Genomic DNA, 24,487 nt, shown 5'->3' with positions numbered 1-24,487 from the left:
AATACTGTGATTGAAACCTGCTTGTGTAACCGAAGTAGTGGCCAGAATTCGCATATATCGTTGAGGCGAAAGGCCTGGTATTTTCTTATGTTAGCCAAGGGCAATAGGCCAAAAAGGATTTATTCCAGTAGAGGTTTTAGGCTGTAGTAAATTGCAACTTAAAAGATGTGAAGAATGTCTGCTTTGCATGATCTCACCCCAGGTGCAAGGACAGTTGCTCGTTAGTAGAGAAGCTCTTTGTTCATAATTTGAATTATGTAGAGAAAGCCAGACATGGGAGTGTATTGGAATGTGCCAATCGTAACTCCTAGTGCGGATGGCGTCTGGGACTCAAGGCCAAGCGATGGACGATGGAACTGGACAGCGCTCTGTGGAAAAGTACTGAAAGACGACCCCGGAAGGAGAGGAGGCGCAAAGGGCGTGTTCGGAGACTTGGGGTACTGTATTAGGGACAGCGCCCCGAGGGTGGAGGCAGAGCAGAGCGGGGCAGCCCAAAGCAGAGGACGGCTAGGCGAAGGCTAGAGGGGGCAACTTAGACCAAGCTCTCTAAGTGAAGACTTCTTATGAAGTTTCGCTCTGACACCTTTTATTCTGATGAGGGTCTCAAGGGATTGCTATGTAGGGATGTCACCTAGTACAGAGTAGGGACAGAGATGGTATGGTTCAGTGTCCCTAGTATCGACATTTGCTTGGTAGTGTTCTACCTCATGCTTTTAGAGATTGTACTTTTAGTTATTTTTAGCCGGATGCGGATTCTTCGTAGAGTAGCATTTGTTTTAGTGCCTATGTACTTGTTGTGCCTCGTGTTGAGGACTTTGTATCTCCAAATCTTTATGTTGATAATAAAAACCAGAGAGCCAAGAGATTAAGTTTCGAGTCTTTGATTACGGAAAATTGCAGACTGTAATTGTGATAACGGTAATTTTCCCTCCATGCTATCAGGCAAGTAAAAAGTTCCATCTGACCAGAGTGGGTTCCAGTAGATAATTGCGAGATACTAAAATAGGCCGGAGCAGTTGGTAGCAAACGAGGATGGTTTCTTACTGATAGCGAGGGAAGATTAGATAAGGATAAGTGACCCTTGAGGCCCAAGAGACGATAAGTGATGCTGAATCATCAGATGGCGAGCAGCAGACGGCGGCAGATGAGCATCGACGGCGAGTAGCAGCGCGGCAGAAAGCAGCAGTTCCAGGAGTGAGTATGAACATAATGAGTGGTTGTAGATTGCGGTGTTGATTTGTTGTGTGATGTCTTGCGGAGTTGTTGTGTATGTCGTGTGATTGTGAGATCAGGCTGTGAGCGCGCGCAGCCCGGGAATTGTGGTGTAGAAGACACCTGAGATAGATTTTGTTGACCACCCAAAGGAGATCGTGAGGTACCATCGATCACCTGGACCGAGATAGGGGGAGCGAATGCGTGTGTGTATGGCAACTTAACGCTGGTCGTGGGTTGTGGTGAGCAGATCGGAGTGTTAGTAACCTATCAGAGGCGTTTTTGTCTGGCCGGACGGGGGCAGACGGGCGCCAATCGAGGTCAACAAGGTCGAGAGACTGTGGACGGACAGTCAGAGGCTGTGGACGGACAGCCAGAGAAATAACTTAATTGGTTATTTCAGTGTATGAATGGGACGTGAGTAAGCGTGAACGAGTTTGGAGAAGGGAACTGCTGCGAACGAAGGAAGGTGACGTCAGAGGGTGTCGCGCTGTGATAGGCCGGTTGGTGTGAGTCGCGCTGTTATTGGAGGATTTGAGAATAAGAAGTAAATAGAGCGCGAGATCGAATTTGCTCATTATGAAGTGTCTTAGGGCTTTGCGAGAGTTGTGTAGAGGTGATAGGCATGTGGTTGTCCGCGGGGGAGAAGAAGCTCCTCCCGAGGATACACCGGCACATTACATGGCACAGAATGTGGGGTTACATACTATCGTTTGGATCGAGAATTGGCACAAGGTTACACAAGGTGAAGGGGAATTAGCTTTCCCGAGGTACGGCTCATTTAGATTAGCGGTGCTGTACCAACTGAAGACGGTGATGGGGTCCTTAAAACCCTTGCCAAGACCAGCACAGTTTGAAGCATTACATGCGTGGATCCGAGCAGCGCATGATAAGGAAAAGGGAAGAAGTCAGGAGAGGATGAGGAAGTCGATTAGGGCGTTTCAGGATGCCAAATGGGACGCAGCAGAGAAAAGATGGAGAGTGCAGACAATTGAGGAAGCGAAACTGTATCCCGCGATAATGGAGGAGACGGGGATAAGGAATGGGAAAGCACAGAAAGAGGATAGTGATTCTGATGATGATATATTGCAAAGATTGCTAGACGAGAGACCACCCCCTTATAACCCGGATGAGGCAGATGATAGGTGGAGCGAGAGAGAGGAAACTAGAAGGGTAACGATCCAGCCCGAGACCCGAGTGGAAGGGTTGGTCTCGTTTGAAACAGCGAGTTCACAGGGTCAGTCGGGGACCAGCCGAAGGATTGAAGGAGAGATGAGGTTACCGGATGCATTGAGGGTACCGGTCACCATTGGACCGATTGTGTCTATATACAGCCCGGAATCAGAGGCGAGAGAGAGGTCCGAACGAGAGGCAGAGAGAACTAGGCGAGAAAGTGGGGAAAGTGAGTTGGAAGGGGCAACGGCCCGACCTCCAAGCCCAGTACAATGGAGTACACCATTAGCAGCGGTGTCAGACACATCTAGGGGCGAAGAGGACGAGAGACCGGTGAGGTCGAGGACTCCGATGGAGTCGAGACCAGATTTAGGGTCATGGGTATCACCCAAGAAGCAAATGAGCTGGAATATGGGCCGAGCAGGGACAACCCCCATTGCCTTTAAGAGCCATTCTGCTCCCATAGAACTACCAGAGGAAAGGGGAGAGCAGGAATCGGAATGCGAGTATGATGAGGGACGTGGAGCAAGTTGTCAGGTGTTGAAAGGAGCCTTGAAGGCAGGAATGATAGATGTAGTAAGACTTAAGGCAGAGGCGGATGAAATAATATATGGGAATCTACCCCTGGAGAGAGTATTGACCTATACTCCCGATGAATTGCTTTTTGTGGCAAAGGATGTGACTCGTAAAGCACGAATGGCACATGAGAAACTGGCGGGTTTGGCTAGAGAATATGGGGTGGATCTATCCAAGACTAGAGCATTGCAAGGGAGCCATAGGATGCATTGTACCGAGCGGGAATTGGAAGAGAAAAGGGTTGTTGGTCTAAGGTCACATACCAAGGAATTGATTGTAGCTATGAGAATATGGCTGATGCTCGACAAATGGCAAGAGAAATGGGCTAGGAAAAAGAATTCTAGGGGAGCGAAAGGAGGGAGCTCTGAAGGAGATTTGCAGGAGGTAAAGATCCTTCCTTTGAGAGAGGTGGCGAATGGAGGATATGTGCATGTACCATGGAGCAGGGGGGATTTGGCATCATTTACGAATGATTTTCCCAGGCTCAGGGAGAAGCCTGCAGAGTGGTACAAGCAAGTTGAGCGTTTCGTTAAGATTTCGAAGGTGTTGTGGATAGATCTGAACACCTTATTCGATATCGTAGTTCCGGGAGATCTGTGGAACGCGTGTAAAATTGCTGTTGATTGGCCGGACTATGAGCCTGATAGGAACATAGTTACTAATGGTCCGTCGCCCGTGGTAATGAGGCTGTACGATAAGGTAATTACCTGGTTGAAATCGAAGGTTTCACCCCAAGATATCGATTGGGTGAAGATAGACAGGACAGTGCAGGAGCCCAAGGAGACAGTACATGAATTCTATGAGAGACTTTTGAAAGCTTTTAAGCAGTACAGTGGGTTGGATGAGCTGGAAACGAAGGACATGGGACAGTTTGTGTCTAAGTTCGTGCTGGGTTTGAAGCCCGAGGTCAGTCTTATGATACAGCAGCATTTGATCTGTTGGCAGAATAAGCCCGTAGACGAGATCTTGCGGTACGCCAGGTACTGCACGGATGAGATCGAGTCCAAGCATAAGAAGATGAAGGATAACTTATTGCTCATTCAGATGCAAGCGGCTCAGGGACCGCCGAATGGGGGTCCAGTGGGGCGAAGACAGGGAAATTATCAGACAGGGAATCAGAATATGCAGGGTCAGGGAAGGCCGAGACCCGTAGACCCTAGGACAGGAATAGATGTAGCGATCTTGAAGAAGACGACTGCTTGTCACCAGTGTCACCAGGTGGGACACTGGAGGCGCGAGTGTCCCTTGAACCCCTATAATCAGCCGCAGATGGAGGGAGGAATGGGTCAGGTCCCTGGGGCGGAACAGGTACAGACGGTGACTGTACCGAGAACGATGCAAGGGGGGACAGGCGTCTCGCAGGTGCAGGTTCCCCAGCCACCCAGGATGCAGAACATACAGCAGGGAGCTCGGACTTATTTGCAGATGCCCATGTTCGAAGTGGAAGAGGAGAGGGATGCAGATTTGCTGGCGCAGTTAAGTTTGGGTCAGGACGATGATTGCCTGCTCAGGGCCATACTAGAGGTAGATCAGAAGGGACCCTTTGTGGAAGCCGAACTCGATGGACGCCCTACTACCTTCTTGGTAGATACGGGGGCTACCAGGTCAACCATAAGATCAGCAGTAGTTCCGGGGGTAGCCCTCTCGGGAGAAAGTATACAAGTGGTTGGAGTGGCGAACAAGAGACTAGTTAGCCCCTTGACGGAACCGATTCCCGTCAGGATAGGAAACTTTAGGGATCGACATCAGTTCGTGGTGTGCGATTCTAGTCCTGTTTGTCTGTTGGGAAGAGATTTATTGTGTAAGCTCAATTGCACAATTTACTGTACCCCGAGGGGAGTAGAGGTACAGACCAGAGATGACGACGCGACCTTTAAGGTTGCAAATCAGCAGGGGTGCGTGGAAGTGTACCCGGCTCTGACAGTGGAGGAGCTTCCACAGGACTTGAGGGAGTCAGTTGCGACCGATGTGTGGGATCTAAGCGGAGAGGAGATCGGCTTAGTCAGGGGAGTGGAACCAGTGAAGATACAGGTTAAGCCAAACGCGGAATTCCCGAGAACCCCTCAGTATAAACTGTCGCCTGAGACGATTGCTGGGATCAAACCTGTGATTCAGTCTATGATTAGGCAGGGAATACTGGTGGAGATCATGGGTAGTCCATGTAATTCACCCATTATGGGACTGCAGAAACCGAGTGGGAAGTTCAGGATAGTGCAAGACCTGCGGAAAATAAACGACATAGTTGTTCCATGTTGTCCAGTGGTACCGAATCCGTCTGTGATACTGTTCCAGATCCCATGCGAAGCTGGATGGTTCACAGTGATTGACTTGTGTCAGGCATTCTTTTCGATTCCCCTACATGAAGAGAGTAGATTTCTTTTTGCCTTTAGGCTAGAAAATCGTATATTAACGTGGTGCCGTATCCCACAGGGGTATACGGAGAGCCCATCGATTTTCAATCAGCTGTTAAAGAAGAATCTGGAAGGTCTTGTGTTGCCGAAAAACTCTGTTTTGGTGCAGTACATTGACGACCTGCTTGTCGCGTCAGAGACAGAAGACGCTTGCAGGATCGATACCATTGCGTTGTTGAATTTCCTGGGAGAGAACGGTCACAAGGTGTCTCCAAACAAGCTGCAATACTGTTTACCTGAGGTACAGTATTTGGGGCACAGAATTGAAAAGGGTAAAAGGAAGGTGTCTCCAGATCGCATTGATGCGATTTTGAGGATGCCAGTTCCCTCGACGCAGAGGGAAGTTAGAATGTTTTTGGGAATGGTGGGCTATTGCCGCCAGTGGATCCCAAACTTTTCCTTTGAAGCGAAGCCTTTGCAGCGGCTGACGCGAAAGGATGTAAGTGATCCGGTACCATGGGACGACGACTGTTTGAAATCATTTCTGAGGCTGAGAGAAGCCTTATGTAGCGCTCCTGCGTTGGGAATGCCGGATTATAACAAGGCATTTGCATTGTTCTGCTGCGAAAGAGAAGGTTGCGCATTAGCAGTGTTAACCCAGAATCATGGAGGTGTCCGTAGACCAGTTGCTTATTTCTCAGCTACTCTAGATCCAGTAGCTTCTGCGTTGCCCGGATGTCTCAGATCCGTTGCGGCAACAGGTGTCAGCATCGAGAGATGTGAGAGCATTGTGATGGGTCATCCACTTACTGTACATGTGCCACATTCTGTTGAATTGTTGATGACTAGGACTAAAACGCAGCACCTCACGAATAATAGGCTGACTCGTTATGAGCAAGTTATTCTTGCAGCAGATAATGTGACACTGAAGAGGTGTGCTGTTTTAAATCCTGCTACATTGTTACCTGTTCCAATTATAGATGATAATGAAGATTGTGAGGACCATGATTGTCTCGACGTTACGGAACTATGCACCAAACCGAGACCTGACATTGTCGATGAACCGCTCCCAGAGTCAGATGAGATTTTCTTTGTGGACGGTTCATGTTTAAGAGACAGTGTCGGTCGATTGAGAGCAGCGTTTGCTGTATGCACCATTACGGGTGTGGTTGAAGCCGCTTGTTTAGAAGGAGTACACTCCGCGCAGGTGGCTGAGCTCATTGCTCTGACTCGTGCCTGTTTGGCCGCCGACAAGATCCGTGTAACTATTTACACGGACAGCCAGTACGGGTTTGGTGTGGTTCATGACTTCGGACAGCTATGGTCCCAGAGAGGGTTTATGACGTCTTCAGGTTCTCCTATAAGAAATGGTGATTATGTGCGGAAATTGTTAAAAGCATTGCAAGGTCCTGATGAAATTGCTGTTGTTAAATGTGCAGCCCACACGAAGGGAAGCGACTTTGTCTCGTTGGGAAATAACTATGCAGACGAAGTAGCTCGATTTTGTGCAGAGCAGGGATGCAACTTTACTGAGATCCACATTGAGGAAACTGGGGAAGAGGTGGTGTATGGTCAGATGTTAGCAGTGGCTGACACATGGGAGGAACTGAAGCAGCTTCAGGAAGGGGTCTCAGATCAGGAACGGGACAGCTGGATACGAGCTGGATGTGAGAAGGGAGATGTGGATATATGGGTTTCGAATGATGGACGAGCAGTGTTGCCGGAAAGTTTGTTGAATCCCATGGCGAGGTTGATACATGGTGCTGTACATCTGGGTAGGGATGCCATGATGAGAGTGTTTCGTCAGACTTGGTACAATCCGAAGTTTCGTGCCGTGGCTGAAACTGTGTGCCAGAGATGTGTCACTTGCCAACAGATGAATGTAGGGAAAAGAACTGCTGTGACATTGAGCCACATAGGGAGGTCAGGGGGACCTTTCAATAGGATGCAGTTGGATTTTGTCGAAATGCCGAAGTGTAATGGGTTGAGGTACATATTAGTGATAGTATGTGTCTTTTCCAGGTGGGTGGAGGCGTACCCTACACGCAGATGTGACACACTCACAGTAGCGAAACTCTTATTGAGAGAACTCATTCCAAGGTACGGGTTCCCGACGTCCTTTGAATCGGACAGAGGAACTCATTTTCACAGCGAAGTTATGAAATTGCTTTGTGCTGCTTTGAATATAGATCAGAAGTTACACTGTAGCTATAGACCAGAGGCTTCAGGGATAGTGGAGCAGGTGAATGGAACTCTGAAGGCTCGGATGGCGAAAGTGTGTTCGTCTACGTCTCTGAAATGGCCTGACGCATTACCTTTGGTCCTTATGAGCCTTCGAAGTGTGCCTGATAGAAGAACTGGGTTGTCACCCCATGAAATCCTCATGGGAAGAGCGATGCGTTTGCCTGCAATACCTGCTACTGCTCTGATAAATATCACTGATGATATGATCCTGGACTATTGTAAAGGCCTTGCTGACGTGGTCCGTTCTGTGTCTCAGCAGGTGCAGACAGCAACGGTTCCAGCTGCGAGTGACAGGTGCCACGACTTGGACCCAGGCGATTGGGTCCTGGTCCGAAAGCACGTGAGGAAGAGTTGTTTGGATGCTAGGTGGCGTGGCCCTTTCCAAGTAATCCTTGTTACGAACACTGCTGTCAAGTGCGGAGGGTTACCGAACTGGGTGCATGCTTCTCATACCCGCAGAGTTCCAGCACCCTTGGAAGATACAGCCCCTCTCGAGAACCAAGATCTCAGTGAGCCGACAGAATCGCCAGAGAGGGCCAGTCAAGCTGTAAGGGTTGCTGAAGCGGCTGATGGTGCACTGAATCGAGTTGGGGGAGGACGTGAAGAAAGTACTGACCCAGAAACCGGCGAAGGAGTGAGAGGTGCAGTGGGTAGTACAGAATCGAGTTCTGCCGAAGAAGAGGAAGGCAGTGCACAGGGTATCGGAGAGAAGACTGGGGGAGCCACCGAAGCGGAAAGGGTTTGGCCCGCAAAGCAGAACCGGGTAAACCTGAGGTTGGCCCCAGACACCGACCTTGCACCAGTTTCGGAAGAACCAGAAGAAGAATCGGGAGACGAGGAAAATCCTCAAGGTGGTGTGAGAAGGTCCAAGAGAACTCGAGTGCCAAGTCGGAAGTACGCTTCCCCGGAGTGGGCATATCAAGTGACTGATGCCAGAGCTACCGAGCACGGGAAGATTGAGGTCGATGACATTGGTCAACAGTGTCCCGCTCCAGAGGGTGGAAGTGTTGCTGAAAGTTCCGGGATTGGAGATCGAAGGGATTCTGACGATTCATATCCCAAGTCCGCCCTTCCTGAGTACCATTCGAGGTATGATCTTGGACAATTTAGAGTTCCCGACGTTCACAGCATTGCCAGATCCACAAGAACTGATTATTCTTAAGCTCGAAATATTGCAGGGAGTCCTGGAGCTGTTGGGACCGGCGCTTATGTTAGATTGATTTGAGAAAGGTTGCCAGCTAAAAAGAAGATTACCTAGAGCCGAGCGGAAGAAGAACAAAATTAGGGATTTTTCCGTTGTAGAACGAAGAAAGTTAGGGAGGTTTGCCTAAGTTCACGAAAGAGACATTAATGAGAAAGAGACTTATCCTTTCAGAGACTGCATTGGACATTGAGCATATTCCGAAGATGGCAGATCCTGTAAACCCACATCGTAGGGCTAAACTGATAATAGGCACATTGATCGGAGTTGTAGTAGTCACCATATTTGCGGTAGTGATCAGTTCCTACATGGTGGCTCACAGGCAAGAGGGGAAGGTTCAGGGAGCACCCACACCTATTACCCCAGGGCAGAGTGGTGTTAGTATTAGCGAACAGGAATCATCGGAGTTGAGAGATGTTCGCAGACTTCACATGGATTTGTCAAAGGGTGATTTTAAGCTTAATGCGTATGCAAGGTTGCTGTATGAGTATGTTGATGCGATGGATGTGAAGGATTGTTATGTGTGCATGCAGTTGCCTGCTTCAGTGGATGAGGGTATCAAGTATCATCATCTCCCATTGACTTATGGGATTTCTTGTAGCATATGGCTCAGTTTATTTTATGACAGGAGACAGTTCGAGTATTTCTTCTCAAATTTTGACACGGTACTTCCCGAGGTGCCAGCAATCAAGCATTTGAATAGATATGACCTGGATAAGAAAGAGGACAGACTCCTGAAATATTTTAGACCGACTGTGAAACTGGATACGGCGCATGCTCACAGGAATAACCTGACATGTGCGTTATCAGAGATAGAGAAGAAATTCATAGATCAAGTAGAGGACAGGTATAGAAAGTTGACCGAGACACGACACACCGGAGAGAGCCCAGTAGATTGGACGGACGAGGAGAGAGCTCACAGATCTAAGGGAAGTTATGGACCAATAGCATTGGATGAGGCACAGAGAGGGAATTTGTGTATTGCACGGCCTCAATCCAAGACGGAGAAGGTCGCAGTAGGACATAGCATTTGTTCTCAGACTTTTACAATGGAAGCTTATGCTAAGAATTTTATGCAAGGTCCAGTAGAAGTAATCCCGACAGTGTATTATGTTTGTGGGACGAATGCTTATGTCAGACTACCCGACAATTGGTATGGAGTATGCTATTTGGCTATCATATTCCCGAAGATTTATCACACAAGGGACTTGGAGTTGTTAGAGACGAAGCGACCGCCCAGGAAACGTAGGGCTACAAATGCCGGTGCAGTGATTGGGGACATATACGGAGCAATGATACCTAGTATGGGTGTGGTGTTGAATGATGTGAAGATCCGAAGGTTGGCGACTGTAGTTGATGAGTTGTCTATGAACACGGCGAGATCTTTGATATTGGTGGCTGGAGAGATGTTGTCGATCCGGAATATGGTTTTGCAGAATCGCCTTGCTTTAGATGTGTTGTTAGCAAAAGAAGGCGGAGTCTGCAAATTATTGAAAGTTCAGGAATGCTGCACGTATATTCCAGACAACTCGAAGGAGATAGGGAAGTACATAGACAACATAACGACTATTCACAAGGAGATTACGGATCTGACGGAGGTGAATGTGTGGGAGAAGATTGGATTAGGATTTGGAAGAGTGGGAACTTGGTTTGCGAATCTGGGAAGGGGATTTCTAGGTTCAGTGTTGAAACCAATTATTATTGCCGTGGTTTGTGTGATCTGTTTGTGGGGATGTGTGAAGGCATGGAAGTGGTATCAAGGAGGCAAGGTTGAAAGAGCTCTAAAGGCAAACGAGAGGAGGTTGGCAAAGCTCCAGGAGCAGCAATATGAGAGTCTTAAGAAACTGGAGGGAGTCCGACATGGAAATGTTATGACTAGCACGGTTTAAATCAGTTCTGAAGAAGGAAATGTAATGGTGTGATGACGGATGTCATCAAAGGGGGGAACTGATGTAGCGTTTAAAAGTTTGAGAATTGTAGGGGTGCGTCATATTCACGGTTAGTCGGCACCCGTATATAACCAAATGTTTACTCAGGGATTTCGTGTGCAATGTATTACAACTGTATAACCTATATCGATTTTAAGTAGAAGTGCTAGCTATGTACAAGCACATGGTAAACGTATTAGAGAAATGTATAGTGTTTAGCTACGGGAAATGCAATGTGGTGTTAGAAATGTGTACCCCAGACTTCGTGTCTGTAGGCTGTTTAGGTTGACCACACATGAAAGAAAGACGTAAATGTCAATACTGTGATTGAAACCTGCTTGTGTAACCGAAGTAGTGGCCAGAATTCGCATATATCGTTGAGGCGAAAGGCCTGGTATTTTCTTATGTTAGCCAAGGGCAATAGGCCAAAAAGGATTTATTCCAGTAGAGGTTTTAGGCTGTAGTAAATTGCAACTTAAAAGATGTGAAGAATGTCTGCTTTGCATGATCTCACCCCAGGTGCAAGGACAGTTGCTCGTTAGTAGAGAAGCTCTTTGTTCATAATTTGAATTATGTAGAGAAAGCCAGACATGGGAGTGTATTGGAATGTGCCAATCGTAACTCCTAGTGCGGATGGCGTCTGGGACTCAAGGCCAAGCGATGGACGATGGAACTGGACAGCGCTCTGTGGAAAAGTACTGAAAGACGACCCCGGAAGGAGAGGAGGCGCAAAGGGCGTGTTCGGAGACTTGGGGTACTGTATTAGGGACAGCGCCCCGAGGGTGGAGGCAGAGCAGAGCGGGGCAGCCCAAAGCAGAGGACGGCTAGGCGAAGGCTAGAGGGGGCAACTTAGACCAAGCTCTCTAAGTGAAGACTTCTTATGAAGTTTCGCTCTGACACCTTTTATTCTGATGAGGGTCTCAAGGGATTGCTATGTAGGGATGTCACCTAGTACAGAGTAGGGACAGAGATGGTATGGTTCAGTGTCCCTAGTATCGACATTTGCTTGGTAGTGTTCTACCTCATGCTTTTAGAGATTGTACTTTTAGTTATTTTTAGCCGGATGCGGATTCTTCGTAGAGTAGCATTTGTTTTAGTGCCTATGTACTTGTTGTGCCTCGTGTTGAGGACTTTGTATCTCCAAATCTTTATGTTGATAATAAAAACCAGAGAGCCAAGAGATTAAGTTTCGAGTCTTTGATTACGGAAAATTGCAGACTGTAATTGTGATAACGGTAATTTTCCCTCCATGCTATCAGGCAAGTAAAAAGTTCCATCTGACCAGAGTGGGTTCCAGTAGATAATTGCGAGATACTAAAATAGGCCGGAGCAAAGGCCAGCAATTGATGGAGGGATGATGACGTGTCCTCACCCAGGTATGTCCCTCCGGGCGGTGGTAGATCACCAGCTAGTAATCCGTTGGGAACTTTGGCTGCTAATGAGGAGAGGGAGGGTACGGACCACCGGCCAGCAAAGAGCTGCAGGGTCCCTTAGTATTATCACACCCAAGATGGCGGACCGCCACTTTTAACGACGCAGCCCTGTGCTTTCCCCTACACACCTGACTGGTGCAATATAAATGTCTATTGGCGTGGCTTGTGGTGAATGAAATTAGTCTGGGGGGCCTCGAAGGAAAGGAGCGACGGGAATCGAACCAGCAAAGGGAAACAACTTCTTATCAGCACGGAGAGGAGGCAGGTCACTCGGGGGTGCATTGGGGCAGGCAAGTGCGCAGACAAACACAAAGCTGCCGCCGCTGCCATGGGCCAATCTGCTGAGTGTGTGGTGGTGACTGAGTGCCTCGCCTGAAATTAATAACAAAAGGCCAGGTTGGGGCCGCCGGATTTACCCACGAGCGGCGGTACTGTCCTCGCTCCTCCGTATTCAGGCAGCTGTAGTTATTCATTACTTCAGCACTACGTGAGAGACTGAGGCAGGCTGGGCCTGACTGGCAGTGGACACGTGGCTTTTTGCTTCTTAATATATTTAAAAACACAGCAGAGTGCCACGGCCCCGCACTGTCAAGTTCTCAGTGTGTCAATCAGACAATTGGTTTACTGTAGGCAGGTTGTACAGCACTGAAGGCACTGCCAGAAAGCCATTTTAAAGCATTCGAGCTACCTTTGTTATGCAGACTTGTTAACACCTCATATGGGGTCCAGGAGCTATAATGCGTGACTAATGCATTTAAGTGCGGTGATGCTGACACCAGCACGATGGTGCGTTAGTCTGACCCGTGATGCGTGCCACTTGGCAGGGCTGACAAAGCTGCTGCCAAACAGCTGCTTAATTACCATTCTTGAAAGCATTCTAAATGATCTGTCTTTGGTCAAATCTTACCTGGACAGAAATGAAAGAGAAGGCACAGGACTTCAAGGGTGTGGACGAAGAGGGATATTTGTTATTTTTCACACATGGTACTCTGCCGTAAATGTGGCAGACTACACTGTCAACCAAACTGATGGTCTGTGTGCTCATTTTACAGCCATGCAAACCATCATGTCTACCGGCAGTGCCCCTGCTGGGTCTGATGACAGAAATCTTAGACTGGTAGCCGGACGGAGATCCGGACGTTGGTCTAAGTACTTCAGACTGTCTGCGTTTGCATCTTGAAATCTCGAAAGTTCTACTCTGAGGATAAGGTGTTTGCTGTAGAGAATGTGAGGCTGATGTGAATCAGTCCACCCTTGGAGCGAAGGGACCCGTGAACGAGTAAGGTTCCTGGTGCTGGCAGAGGGTTTAATTCAAGGATTTCTTCTTTGCTTTTTGTGGTATCATTAACTGGGTAATCCATTTCAAAGTTATCTTACTCAGGAGGTATAAACCAGGCTCAATGAGCTAGGCAAATGGGCATGGTGCTAGATTGGTGATGTGGCGGTAATGTTGCCACAAAGGTTCTCGGCACTGTAGCAGAAACCTACAGATCTTGTGTTCGGTGCCTGACAGCAGAGAGAACACATTGGCATGGATGGTGCAAGATGAATGTGTTGTCCTTCAGAAGTGAATTTAAATCTCTAGGCTAGGGCCTATTTAGCACTGTACACTGTATTGCAATTTATGGTGTCTGCTTTTAGCTTGAGTGTAGTATTCACAATTGGGTCTTATTGCCTTGCATGGCATTTTTTTCAAGAAGGCTAGTAGGGACTAGTTTCACCGAGTAACTGGTTATTTTGATCATCTGCAGACTCATGCTTAAAGAAATTCCTATGTATTACAATTGCTTCCACAGGCTTTACCAGAAAAACCCTGTTAAATATATATCAATTGCATGTGGTAAATACATGCTGAAAACTATCAATCCATGCTGGACATTTACTGTACAATGTTTACAACGGTGGCCTTAAGGCTAAGGAAGAGACAAAATTCAGTTTAGGGACATTCAGTTACTTGTACCTATGTTGCTGTGCTGCAATTATAGAGGACATTTGTTTGGCTCTACCTTTCTAGGATCACTTATACTTGTCAATTGCATGATCATAATGACAGCAACCTGAACTAAAGTCCCCCTCACAGAAGCCTGATGTGTAGATGGTTTTTATGCACTTTCATCACCTCTGTCTATGGAGATGCACACAATCAAGGTCACGAGCACTGTTTGATTAATGCCAGGTGTGAAGGTTACAGTGAGCTGGGAACCGTCCAACTGGGACATTGTTTAAGCCCAGATACACCTTACTTTTGCGATTGAAAAAATCTGCTTTTCATAATGATTCCCTTGACATCATGGCTGTTCAAAGGGCTTAAAAGTATTTTCCTTATAGGTTATGAAGTCTTGGTTCAAGCTTTCCTATCATGTTTATCAGGGCTGTGCAGCCGCAGATATGACCACTCCTTCAATGGCCACTTTACGTCACTGCTTGGAAGTGCTTATGGACACCAGGGTGTAATGGAGGGACAAACTGTCTCCTCCAGCTTTCAGTTCAGGAAGGATCATGTTATTCAGTTTTTTCGGTGGGAGCCAGTGTTTAGAGTGTTTTGTAATTATCCTCCTATTGTGATATTTAAATGAAATGTTGTGTTACACTTTACAGCCCTGATGAAGTCCTCTGTGAGGACGAAACGCGTTGGCCGGGCTGAGTCAGTAATGTTTTGAAGAAAAAAATTGTTTTGAAACGTCACACTTTGGGTCCCTTGTTATTTCTAATCTGAAGACGAATATATTCATATTCACAACATTCAACGACTGTACACCAGAAGAAAACGAAGAGAAAATTCTATATAGTAAAACTGTTGGACAATTACACCACTCCCTTTTTTGTTTTTTTTGCCTATTTGTATTCATGGTTTTTCTGAGTAGTTTGACCATTAAGGGGTGAGTGCCCATCATTACTACTTAACAAGATTATCATTTGTGCGGCCATGTATAGCTAGAACTACTCTTGCTTTGGGATTGTAATGAAGGAACAGTCTCCTCCAGCTTACAGTTGAGGAAGAGTCATGTAATTCAGTCTGCTCTGTAGCTTGGCTGTTTACACTGATACATCTAGTGACATGAAGTGAAGTGCTATGAGAAATGTCCCTTTGCCTCCTCGTCAAGCTCATCTAAGAGGTTAGCTTAGTCACTTTTGGGGACATTTACAATGTGCAACTTATCTCACCAATGCCACTGTAAACATGTGAATGAGTTAAAATAGAGACAACCGTTACATTTTTTTAAGGTTCGATAGCTCCATGGTGCCACCACTTATACTTCTGCCAAAGGACAAATGTGTTCTTTCAAGGGGGGGAAAGATAACACCGCCCTCCTTTCAGACCTAATATCAAGAGATTTGCACATTTTATTTAGGTATGGTGACCTCCTCGCTCCATATCATTACAGACATTGTTTCCAAACTAAGGGGCACATGCATCAATCCCTCATTTTGCGATTTCTAAATAGCAAATTTTACCGATTCGCTATTTACAAATCGCAAAATGCAATGCATGTAGGAATCGCAAAAAAAGATGTGATGCCTTAAAATTCCTTAATTGCGACTTGCAAATTGCGAGTCGCAAATAAGGAATTGATTCCCATTCATTCCTATGGGCCTAGAGGCCCATAGGAATCAATGGGTATTGCATGCGCAATTTGCGAGTACTGCATAGGTACTAGCAAATTGTGCATGCAATTTCAAGGGTTCCAAAAGGATGCCCTGTTGCACCCCTGAAAATCCAATTTATACACATGTTGCACACACACATGCCCCATGGCTACAATACCCAGAATGCTTTAGGTGGTGACACAAAATTCCAGGACTGCAGAAAGTATCCGTAATTGCATCGAGTATGGTTTGTCACCACTAATTTAGGTGAACATGTGTAATGATGCATGTCTGTGCTGAAGGTAGCACAATGACAGTTTTCAAATAACTTCATGAGAGCACAGGTATTAATTTTAATATGTCAATAGATAATTGAAGGCCCAAAAAACGTACCTCGAGGCCAGGAGGTCCCATTGGACCGATGAACCCCTCACGACCAGGCGCACCTCGAGGTCCCTGTGAAAGGGGTCAAAGAAAAAAAGCTGAGTTTTGAGAAAGTAATGCTCAGATACAGTCTCTTGACAGGAATTTACTTACCGTAAATCCGTATAAGCCTGGGAGACCTCGTTCACCCTACAAAAAACATGAGGAAAGTAAGTAAAAACTGGATTTTTCTGACAAGATAATAAGTTCATAATGATAATTTGTTTTTAGACGATAAAGTGTCCCCTTCTGCAAATTGGGCATTCAGATGTGTTCTTTATTTTGGAATTCTCTCAAGTAGATTGTTAATTTCTGCCATAGTTGGATGGGGATACGTAGAATAATTACAAGTAACCTTGGCCTAGATACATGAAACATTTTTGTAGATGTAAACACTCCAATTCGGAGTTTGTGACTGCAAAAACCTTTTTGTTCATGAAAAAAAAAACACTTTAGGAATTGGTAAAGCTTTGCCAACTCCTAAAATGGGTCTGTGACTTGATAGCAATTCCATTTTTGGAAGGGCCTTGTCGTGGGGTCCCTTTGAAATAGCGGAATTCCATCTGAAAACCACTGAAAAGTTACTGACTACAAAGTCGGGGTGGTAACTTATTCAGAAAAGGTAAGGGGTCCCTCTTTCCTATTGGGGTCCAACTGTCAGGGGGAGTAAGTAGTGGCTCAGGGCACTACTGCCAACACTCATTGAAGCTTTAAAAAGAATGAAAACTGTTTTTTATTTTAAACATAGCCCAATTTCCACAGAGCAGTCGCAAGGAGGATGACCTGCTCACATTGATGGTGATCTACTGACCCTTGCAGGCCACCATCTCTGTGATTTAGCCCACTTGATACAATTAGTGACCAACCTAATTAATAGTAATTACGTAGGAAAGACTATGACACACACCAATTACTTATTCTGCAATCAACCTAAAGTACATAGGTCTGTGTGCAAAAAAAAATAAAATTCTGATTGCGAAAAGACTGGTCTCAAATTCCGACAACTTTTTACAACCAAATGAAAATAGTACATCTGGGCCACAGATCTCACAATCGCACACACGTATACGCATGCGCAAACACAAACAAGTTTATAGTTGGGTTAGTTGTTCAGGAGATCAAAGTAAAGGTAAATGCCACAAACACTTTTACATTTTAAATCCACTCACTCCCTGAACACATTGAGCGGGCGAGTCCATAGACCTCACACCAGTGGTGCTTGTCTCGCTCAGTCAGTGTTCACCAACACTAAGAGGCCCAGTCTGGTGCCAATGGAGTGGGGTATGCATGCCCACCACCGAATAAAACACACACATGCATACACACTGAGATTGATTTATTTCGAACATGTCTGCTCTGTTTGTCTGCTGTTCTTGTATCCTCCCACAAAGGCAGACAGTGTGATTGACAGAGCACGGCCTGTCACAGAGAGGCAGTATGAAATTGGGAGTGGTGAGATGCACACCTTCTTTTTTTTCTTCCATTTCATTCTTTCCTGTATTTAACCAAGTTTAAACTGATTACACTTTCATGGCATGCAAACTTGTTCTGCGCTTCGCCTCTTGCGCTGCATTCAAAACAAATCTAGGGGGAGATTTCTGGTTCCACCAAGCTGCACAACCTTTTTACCAGTATGAATCCAATGAATTAAATTCAACCATCTTTTTTCTCCAACTTTTTATACAACTGTTTCTCTTCTCTTTTTTTGACTCTTCCTTCAATTCATTTTATCCATGCCAATTACTGAGAGGCAGTAGCCATATTGTGACTGGAGGCGTTGCTTGCCCCACGTCATCAATCACGTGGTAAGTTTGGGAGCCTGCCATTGGCTGAGTATCACTTTCGAGATACCCTGTGCCAGACGGATAACCTGAACTCGTGTTCATCTACTTTCTCACTGACCTTCAACTCAGTACAGTGCTATGAGCACCATAGCCCCACAGTCAGGGGTGCACTGGAAAAAAGGAACCTGTGTCTTTAGCTTACCCACCGCACCTCCTAGCTCCACACCACACATCCACCACCAACGCCATTTTATTGTATGAGACCTCCATCTTGACCTGGGAAACGCCAAGCTACGGCTTCTGAATGGATGTGCATGTTGCGTCACTACTTTTAGCTGCTGTTAACCACAAGCTGTAAAGACGATCAGACTGTGTCAGGCAATACTATGTCCAAATACTACAAGGCGAGGCTGCTGTGGTGTTTGCATTAGAGTAGGGCCACTCTGTTGTACTAATATCCTACTAAGGGCCTGATTACGAGTGGGCTGTTATATTCGGACCCATCCGTAAACCCCTGTTTAAACATGGGTCAGAAATATGAGTTGGTAGGTATTTAACGCATCCGATAACTATTGCATGAGTTAAAAATCTCAACCTTCATTACCTACCGAATTTCAACAGGGGAAAAGCATGTAGTATTTACCGAATCATGTGGATTTTGGTGCGTTAAACACAAAAATCTGCATGCTATTCCCCACCAACTTGTGATAGGTGCTATTTACCGCACCTGATAAATAACATACCCCGCGTTATCGCTATTTATCAGGTGTGGTAAATAGCACCTCAAATCATAATCAACGCCTAGGAAGTGAAACATGTTTTCTTTACATCTCCTGACAAGAATCACTCACCTTCAACTTGTTCCTCAAATCAATTGTCACAAGAAAAGGCTCCCCTTTCTGTCCTTTCGCACCAGGATTACCCTACAACAAAAGTAACAGAAAAAAGCAAAAATAAGTTTACTAACCAATCCACACCTATTTATTTATCAAGCACTGGTTCACAAAAAAAAATCATTTGGGGCATTAGTAACTTTGGAGGCACTTTCAACTAATGAAGCGCTACCACCACACTTTCATTATATATTCAGAGATACACTATGCAATTGTGCAGAATTAGAATGAGCCTCTTTTTCACCCACTACTGTTTTTCCATCTATTCTCACTGTTTTTCAAAGGCAGCTCGGTGCAGGCTCCTTTAGTTTGTTACTGTGGGAAGTTGAATGGCTGCCACTCGGTTGCAATGATGCAAGACACTGTTGCTTTACTCAGGATAACTGAAATGCTCACCCAAAATCGAATTGTGCGACATGCAACTGCCATCTTGGGAGGCTGAGGAAAGACCATTTTTGGGGGGATTTGGCTGAAGTTGGTTTAAGGTTCAACCTGTTACCCAGCCTGTGCGAGCAAGCACCAAGTGTGATAGCGAAAGCATTTATCGTCTTGCACAACCCTCTTTTTGTCGAGTAGATCACAGTGGTTTTAGGGCATACTTGAACCATATCCCAATGAGAGCAACAGTGTTGGACGCGTGCTGAGAATGGAATGATGCAGTGAAGCATGTTGCGGACAGACCATATATGTAGTCAATGTGCAAACACTGATACACAAACAGCGCCCGTTTGCTGGCATGGGATGAGCACATTGCACGGCAGCCTTCTGGTTTGTCTCTTTGCCCCCATTGGACATCGTGATCGGGAAGGAACAGGAGATGTGGGGGCATATCATCAAGGACCGGCGATAATTATCGCTAAGCGCTCTTAGCGTGAAGATAGTTATCGCCGGCCAACTCTGAATTGTATCGCGGAGATAGCGTGCTATTAGCAACGCTTATCTCCAAAGCGATAAAATTCAGAGCGCAAGCTGCCAAATGTGCGATTATCGCTGGAAATCCAGCGATAATCACACAACTTTTGGCGATAGCTTGCTGATAGGGCCTCACATACTTAGCCATGATATCCACCTTCCATAGGATATCATGGGCTAAGTCAGTTTCAAAGCAGGCGTAAGGAAAACAGCGATAACAGAGGTTATCGCTACTTTTCTTGTCGCTATGCTGCTTTGCGTGAGGCTTGATAATAGGAGAAATGTCGCTTAGCGACATTTCTTCCATTATCCTGGGGAGGAACGCTCACTTTGCATCTCATTAGAGATGCAAAGATGGGCGTTAAGGGAAATGGCGATAAGGCAAGGTTTCACGCGATAGTGTGACCTTGCTGATCAGGCGATAAAATTATCGCCGCTTTTCGTCCGTAAACGGACGTAAAAGCGGCGATAATTGTTTATCGCCTGCTTGCTGATATGGCCCGTGCTCTTTTGACATATGGAGTTACGTTTCCCACTGACTCTTGTGGACAAGAAACAGGAGGGCAGGGCTGAGGGGCCTCCAACCCTTCAGGGGACCACCACCCCAGACTGATTCTGGGCTGCTCATCACATCCTGCAGAGAGGGGGCATCGTTTTGTGTTACTCCACTGCAGGTGGGTTGCTTGTTCACAAGGGTTGCTTTGGAAAATGCTAAGTTTTACTATTAATACTCTTTCCCAGTTATCTCACTCATCACTAGAACTATGGCGGTGCCTTGACTTCATTCATGGCCACGTTTTACTTAGGTCGAATCCCCCCACTTCTATTGCCCATCCCTTTAAGTCACACATTTTAATTCTGGTTCTATCCAGGACACATAAAAGTTACATGTGTCAGGGACAAGCAAGGCAGACGCCTACTTAAGCCATCAGACCAAAAGGGTTAGGGCACAGCATGGGAACACTTTTTGGGGTCTGTAATTCAATGAGTAAAACATGTCATTGGCATTTAATATTTTTTTTAAAAATGTTTAAAGTAATGTATATCACTTCCCAAGACTAAACATTCAGAGTTAAATAGGTTATTTGGTAGGTGGTGCTGTAAACGTCTTACACAGCCAGATAAAATTAGGACTTAATGGTGCCCAGCCAGCAGTGAAGATATTGAAACAGTGGTCAAAAATATAACTGGGTAGTTAAAGACTAAGCAAAATATAAGTAACTTCAGGGCATATCAACAAGCAGGCGATAAAAAATTATCGCCGCTTTTGCGGCCGTTTTCGGCCGAAAAGCGGCGATAATTTTATCGCCTAATCAGCAAGGCCACGCTAACGCGTGAAACCTTGCTTTAGCGTCAGGATTCCTAACGCCCAGCTTTGCATCTCTAATGAGATGCAAAGTGGGCGTTCCTGACCTGGCATGACAGGAGAAATGTTGCTAAGCGACATTTCTCCTATCAGCAAGCCTAACGCTATGAAGCATAGCGTCAGGAAAAGTAGAGATAACACCTGTTATCGCTACTTTCCTAACACCTGCTTCAGGACTGACTTAGCCATGATATCCTATGGAAGGAGGATATCATGGCTAAGTTTGTGAGTCCCTATCAACAAGCTAACGTGAGATTATCGCTGGGTTTCCAACAAAATCTCACTTTAGCCAGTTAGCGCTAAGATTTTTATCGCTGATGAGATAAGCGTTGCTGATAGCACACTATCTCAGCGATAAAAATCGGCGCTAGCTGGCGATAATTATCCGAGCGCTAAGTGCGCTCAGCGATAATTATCGCCGGTTGTTGTTGATATGCCCCATCATGAGCTGTGACTGCTGAAATACCATTTATCTATTCAAGTCACAGATTCTTGGCTGCCACGCTACGGTGCTACTGCGAATTCAGATTTCTTTACAGCCTTTTTCATCCGCAAGAATAATTACTGGGAAATTATACAGTACGAAAGATTTAATCAATGGTTGTGCTGACTTGTGCCAATAATTTTTTTGCCAGAAACCGTGAGTTTTGGGACACTATATTAGAAGGTGAAATAAGTTGTATCTTCATCTCTTCCAGCATAGCCCGCTGAAAGCTTCTCGCTGGCACAATTATTTAGCAGTTTTGTGACCAGTAGTAAGCAAATTATACAGATGCGGGAATGTGTTTGTGACTGGCCTTTCCTCTCCGCCGCAAGACTTTCGATGACGCACTGCTTGAAAGGGACAATGATCTGTTGTTTCAGCAATTTCACCATTTGCCAAAAGGTGGCGCTGTTTCCCCACACCAAGTATTCGCCTCAGCCTCATTTCACAGTGGCTAATGGCAGCCATTCATTTGGGTGTATACTGCCAACACATGACAATATAGGTTAACTAACAGGAATATTTCGTGCTTAAAAACGGAACGTGAGTGCTGTTGTCATATCAACCGCATAGTCTTGAAAATTAGAAAGCAGCTAGGTGGTCAAACCTTACAGAAAGGATAGAGGCCTTGAATACATTTAAGAGAGGGTGGAAGACAATTCTACTGTGTAGAGAGATATGAGCAGCAAAGAAGCGACAGCTACGTTTCAGACAAACCTAATACCACAAGTTGGTCAGCGGTCAGACAGTGTAGGACAGTGGCGGCTGCCATAAACAAAGGATGGTAGGGCGGGTGGGGTCGAGCAGGAGGGGTAGCGCGGGTGGGTGGGAGGGGGATGTTGGAAATATATTATTTAAAAAAAAACCTTACCTTTTGCCCCCTACCGACTCCAGCGTCGCGTCATATTTGCCACCTCTCCTCTTCCTGGGCCCCAACAGCCCCTGGGACCCAGACTCCCATCCAATCCCTGTGCTGCAGAGCATTGCGGGGATTGGTCTGAGCAGGCAGGAAAGACATCCTGCTCAGACCAGGGAGTCTGTGTGGGTTCTCCAGCCTGGTTGCCCAATGCACTTGGGCTGGACAAAACCTAAGGGAGGATGTGTGTTTTGGTCGGCCTGAGATGGCCGGCCAAAACACATATGCGCACTTAGGGAGTAGAGTGCACGTAGCACTCCTCCTCCCCCTCCCTGCCGCTCCCAAAACTGCTGGCTAAGAGCCAGCAAATGCAAAATAAAATGATGCAAGAATATCATTTTATTTGACATTTGCTGGCTCTGAGCCAGGCAGTGGTGCGATGCTCCTCCGCCATTGTGGAGGAGCCGCCACAAGTGTAGGCTCTGAGTAAAATGATAGAAAGGCGATGTTTCATAAAAAAAGGGATGGAGTCCAAAGGGGAGCAGTTTCCATTGAAGAAGCAGGTGCAGTGGCACCTGGGCCAACCGAACCCTGATTATTGCCCCGGTTACTTACCAGTAATTTTCATTGCTCCGAGTCCTAGTCTTCCTTGCCACAGTAATGATATAAGTAGCTTTAGCCTCCCACAGAAACTCCAAAAGTTAAATTTAGCTTACCAGCCTCCCATCCCTCCAATTTGTCCGACTCCGGCATTTACCAATTACATAATCGAAAGGCCCTCTCAAATAATATCCTGTAAAATAAACCACAAGGAAGATGAATCCCCACACAAAAACAGGGCATGGGGGATGGAAAACTATACTGTGGCAAGGAAGAGAAGGACTCGGAGTAATGAAGAATATAGGTAAGTAACCGGGGCATTACCTCCTCGTCCGTTTTCCTCGCCACAGCAATGAAATCAAGAGCTGATACCAAAGCAAGCATCAGCTTCATGAAACATGCCATTAATGCAAACACAAAGAATAGATTGCAACACCCTGTCCACTGCACACAAGTCCACATGTACACAAATAGGGACATCAATGCATACTGGCATTCAGCACAGAGGTAACAAAGGAAACAGAAGCACCACCACGACCTCCAGCCTGTAACGCTCCATAAAGCTGTGAGGAGTAGTCCAAGTGGCTGCCTTGCAAATATCCTCCATGCACATGCTCTTAAAAGCAGCTCAAGACACAGCCACAAATCTTGCCGGACGACCCTGAACCTGGTTCTCCACCACCCTATCCTGAGACTCATAGGCCAACAAAATCACCTGTTTGATCCAGCGACTAAGGGTAGAATTGGAAGTGCTTCCAGCCAGTCTTCACCTGACCAAACGTGACAAAGAGACTATCCACTTTACAGAGGACTTTGTCCGGGCCATGTAAACCAACAACGCTCTTTTCACAACCAAGAGATGTAAGAGGGATTCCTCCCCAGACTGAGGATCTAGGAAAAAAACAGGGAGAACCACCTCAGCATAGGGCTGAAAGAACAAAGCACCTTAGGAGCGAAAGTGGGGTAGGTCTTCAGAACCACCCTATCACCCAAGATCCTGTAAAAAAGGGGCCGACCTAAAAAAAGACCTCAGTTCACCTATCCGCTTGGCCGAGGTAATCGCCATCAAGAACGCAACCTTCAAAGTCAGGAACTTAAAGTCCACAAAGTTGAGAGGTTCAAGCGGACATCCCTGCAAGGCCCACAAAACCAAAAGCAAGTCTCAGGACAGAACATTGTCTTCGGTCATTTTAGAGCCAGGGATTTCAACAATCTAGACACCAGAGGCTCCACTATATAAAAAAGAGGACACTTAAAAGCCCAAAGCACAGCCTACTGAGCCTGGAGTGTAGAATGGGCCAAACCCAGTTCAAAGCCATCGGACCAAAAATCCAGCACCCGAACAGGTTTAACATCATCAACAAGAAAACCGTTTATCAAACACCAAGCAGAAAAATTAGACCAATGGTTGGCATAAGAACGCAATGTCGAGGGGCGCCAAGACTGTTGAATCAAACCGGCCA

At 46.2% G+C, this 24,487-nt stretch overlaps 1 protein-coding gene across 1 annotated transcript in view; it reads right to left on the bottom strand.

Moving 5' to 3' along the window:
* COL4A2 (collagen type IV alpha 2 chain) overlaps window positions 1-24,487 on the bottom strand; it is a 633,759-nt gene that overhangs the window by 270,955 nt on the left and 338,317 nt on the right. Inside the window, exons 8-10 of the mRNA XM_085622168.1 lie at window positions 18,765-18,836; window positions 16,244-16,279; window positions 16,100-16,162 (exon numbers count right to left, since the gene is read on the bottom strand). Coding sequence (XP_085478294.1) covers window positions 16,100-16,162; window positions 16,244-16,279; window positions 18,765-18,836 — 171 coding nt within the window. The remainder of the gene's footprint in view (window positions 1-16,099; window positions 16,163-16,243; window positions 16,280-18,764; window positions 18,837-24,487) is intronic.

This window comes from Triturus cristatus, chromosome 8 (assembly GCF_964204655.1).
Source record: "Triturus cristatus chromosome 8, aTriCri1.1, whole genome shotgun sequence".
Classification (NCBI taxonomy): domain Eukaryota; kingdom Metazoa; phylum Chordata; class Amphibia; order Caudata; family Salamandridae; genus Triturus; species Triturus cristatus.
The sequence above is the reverse complement of the archived record's forward strand: the minus strand, read 5'-3'. Positions and strand labels throughout refer to the sequence as shown.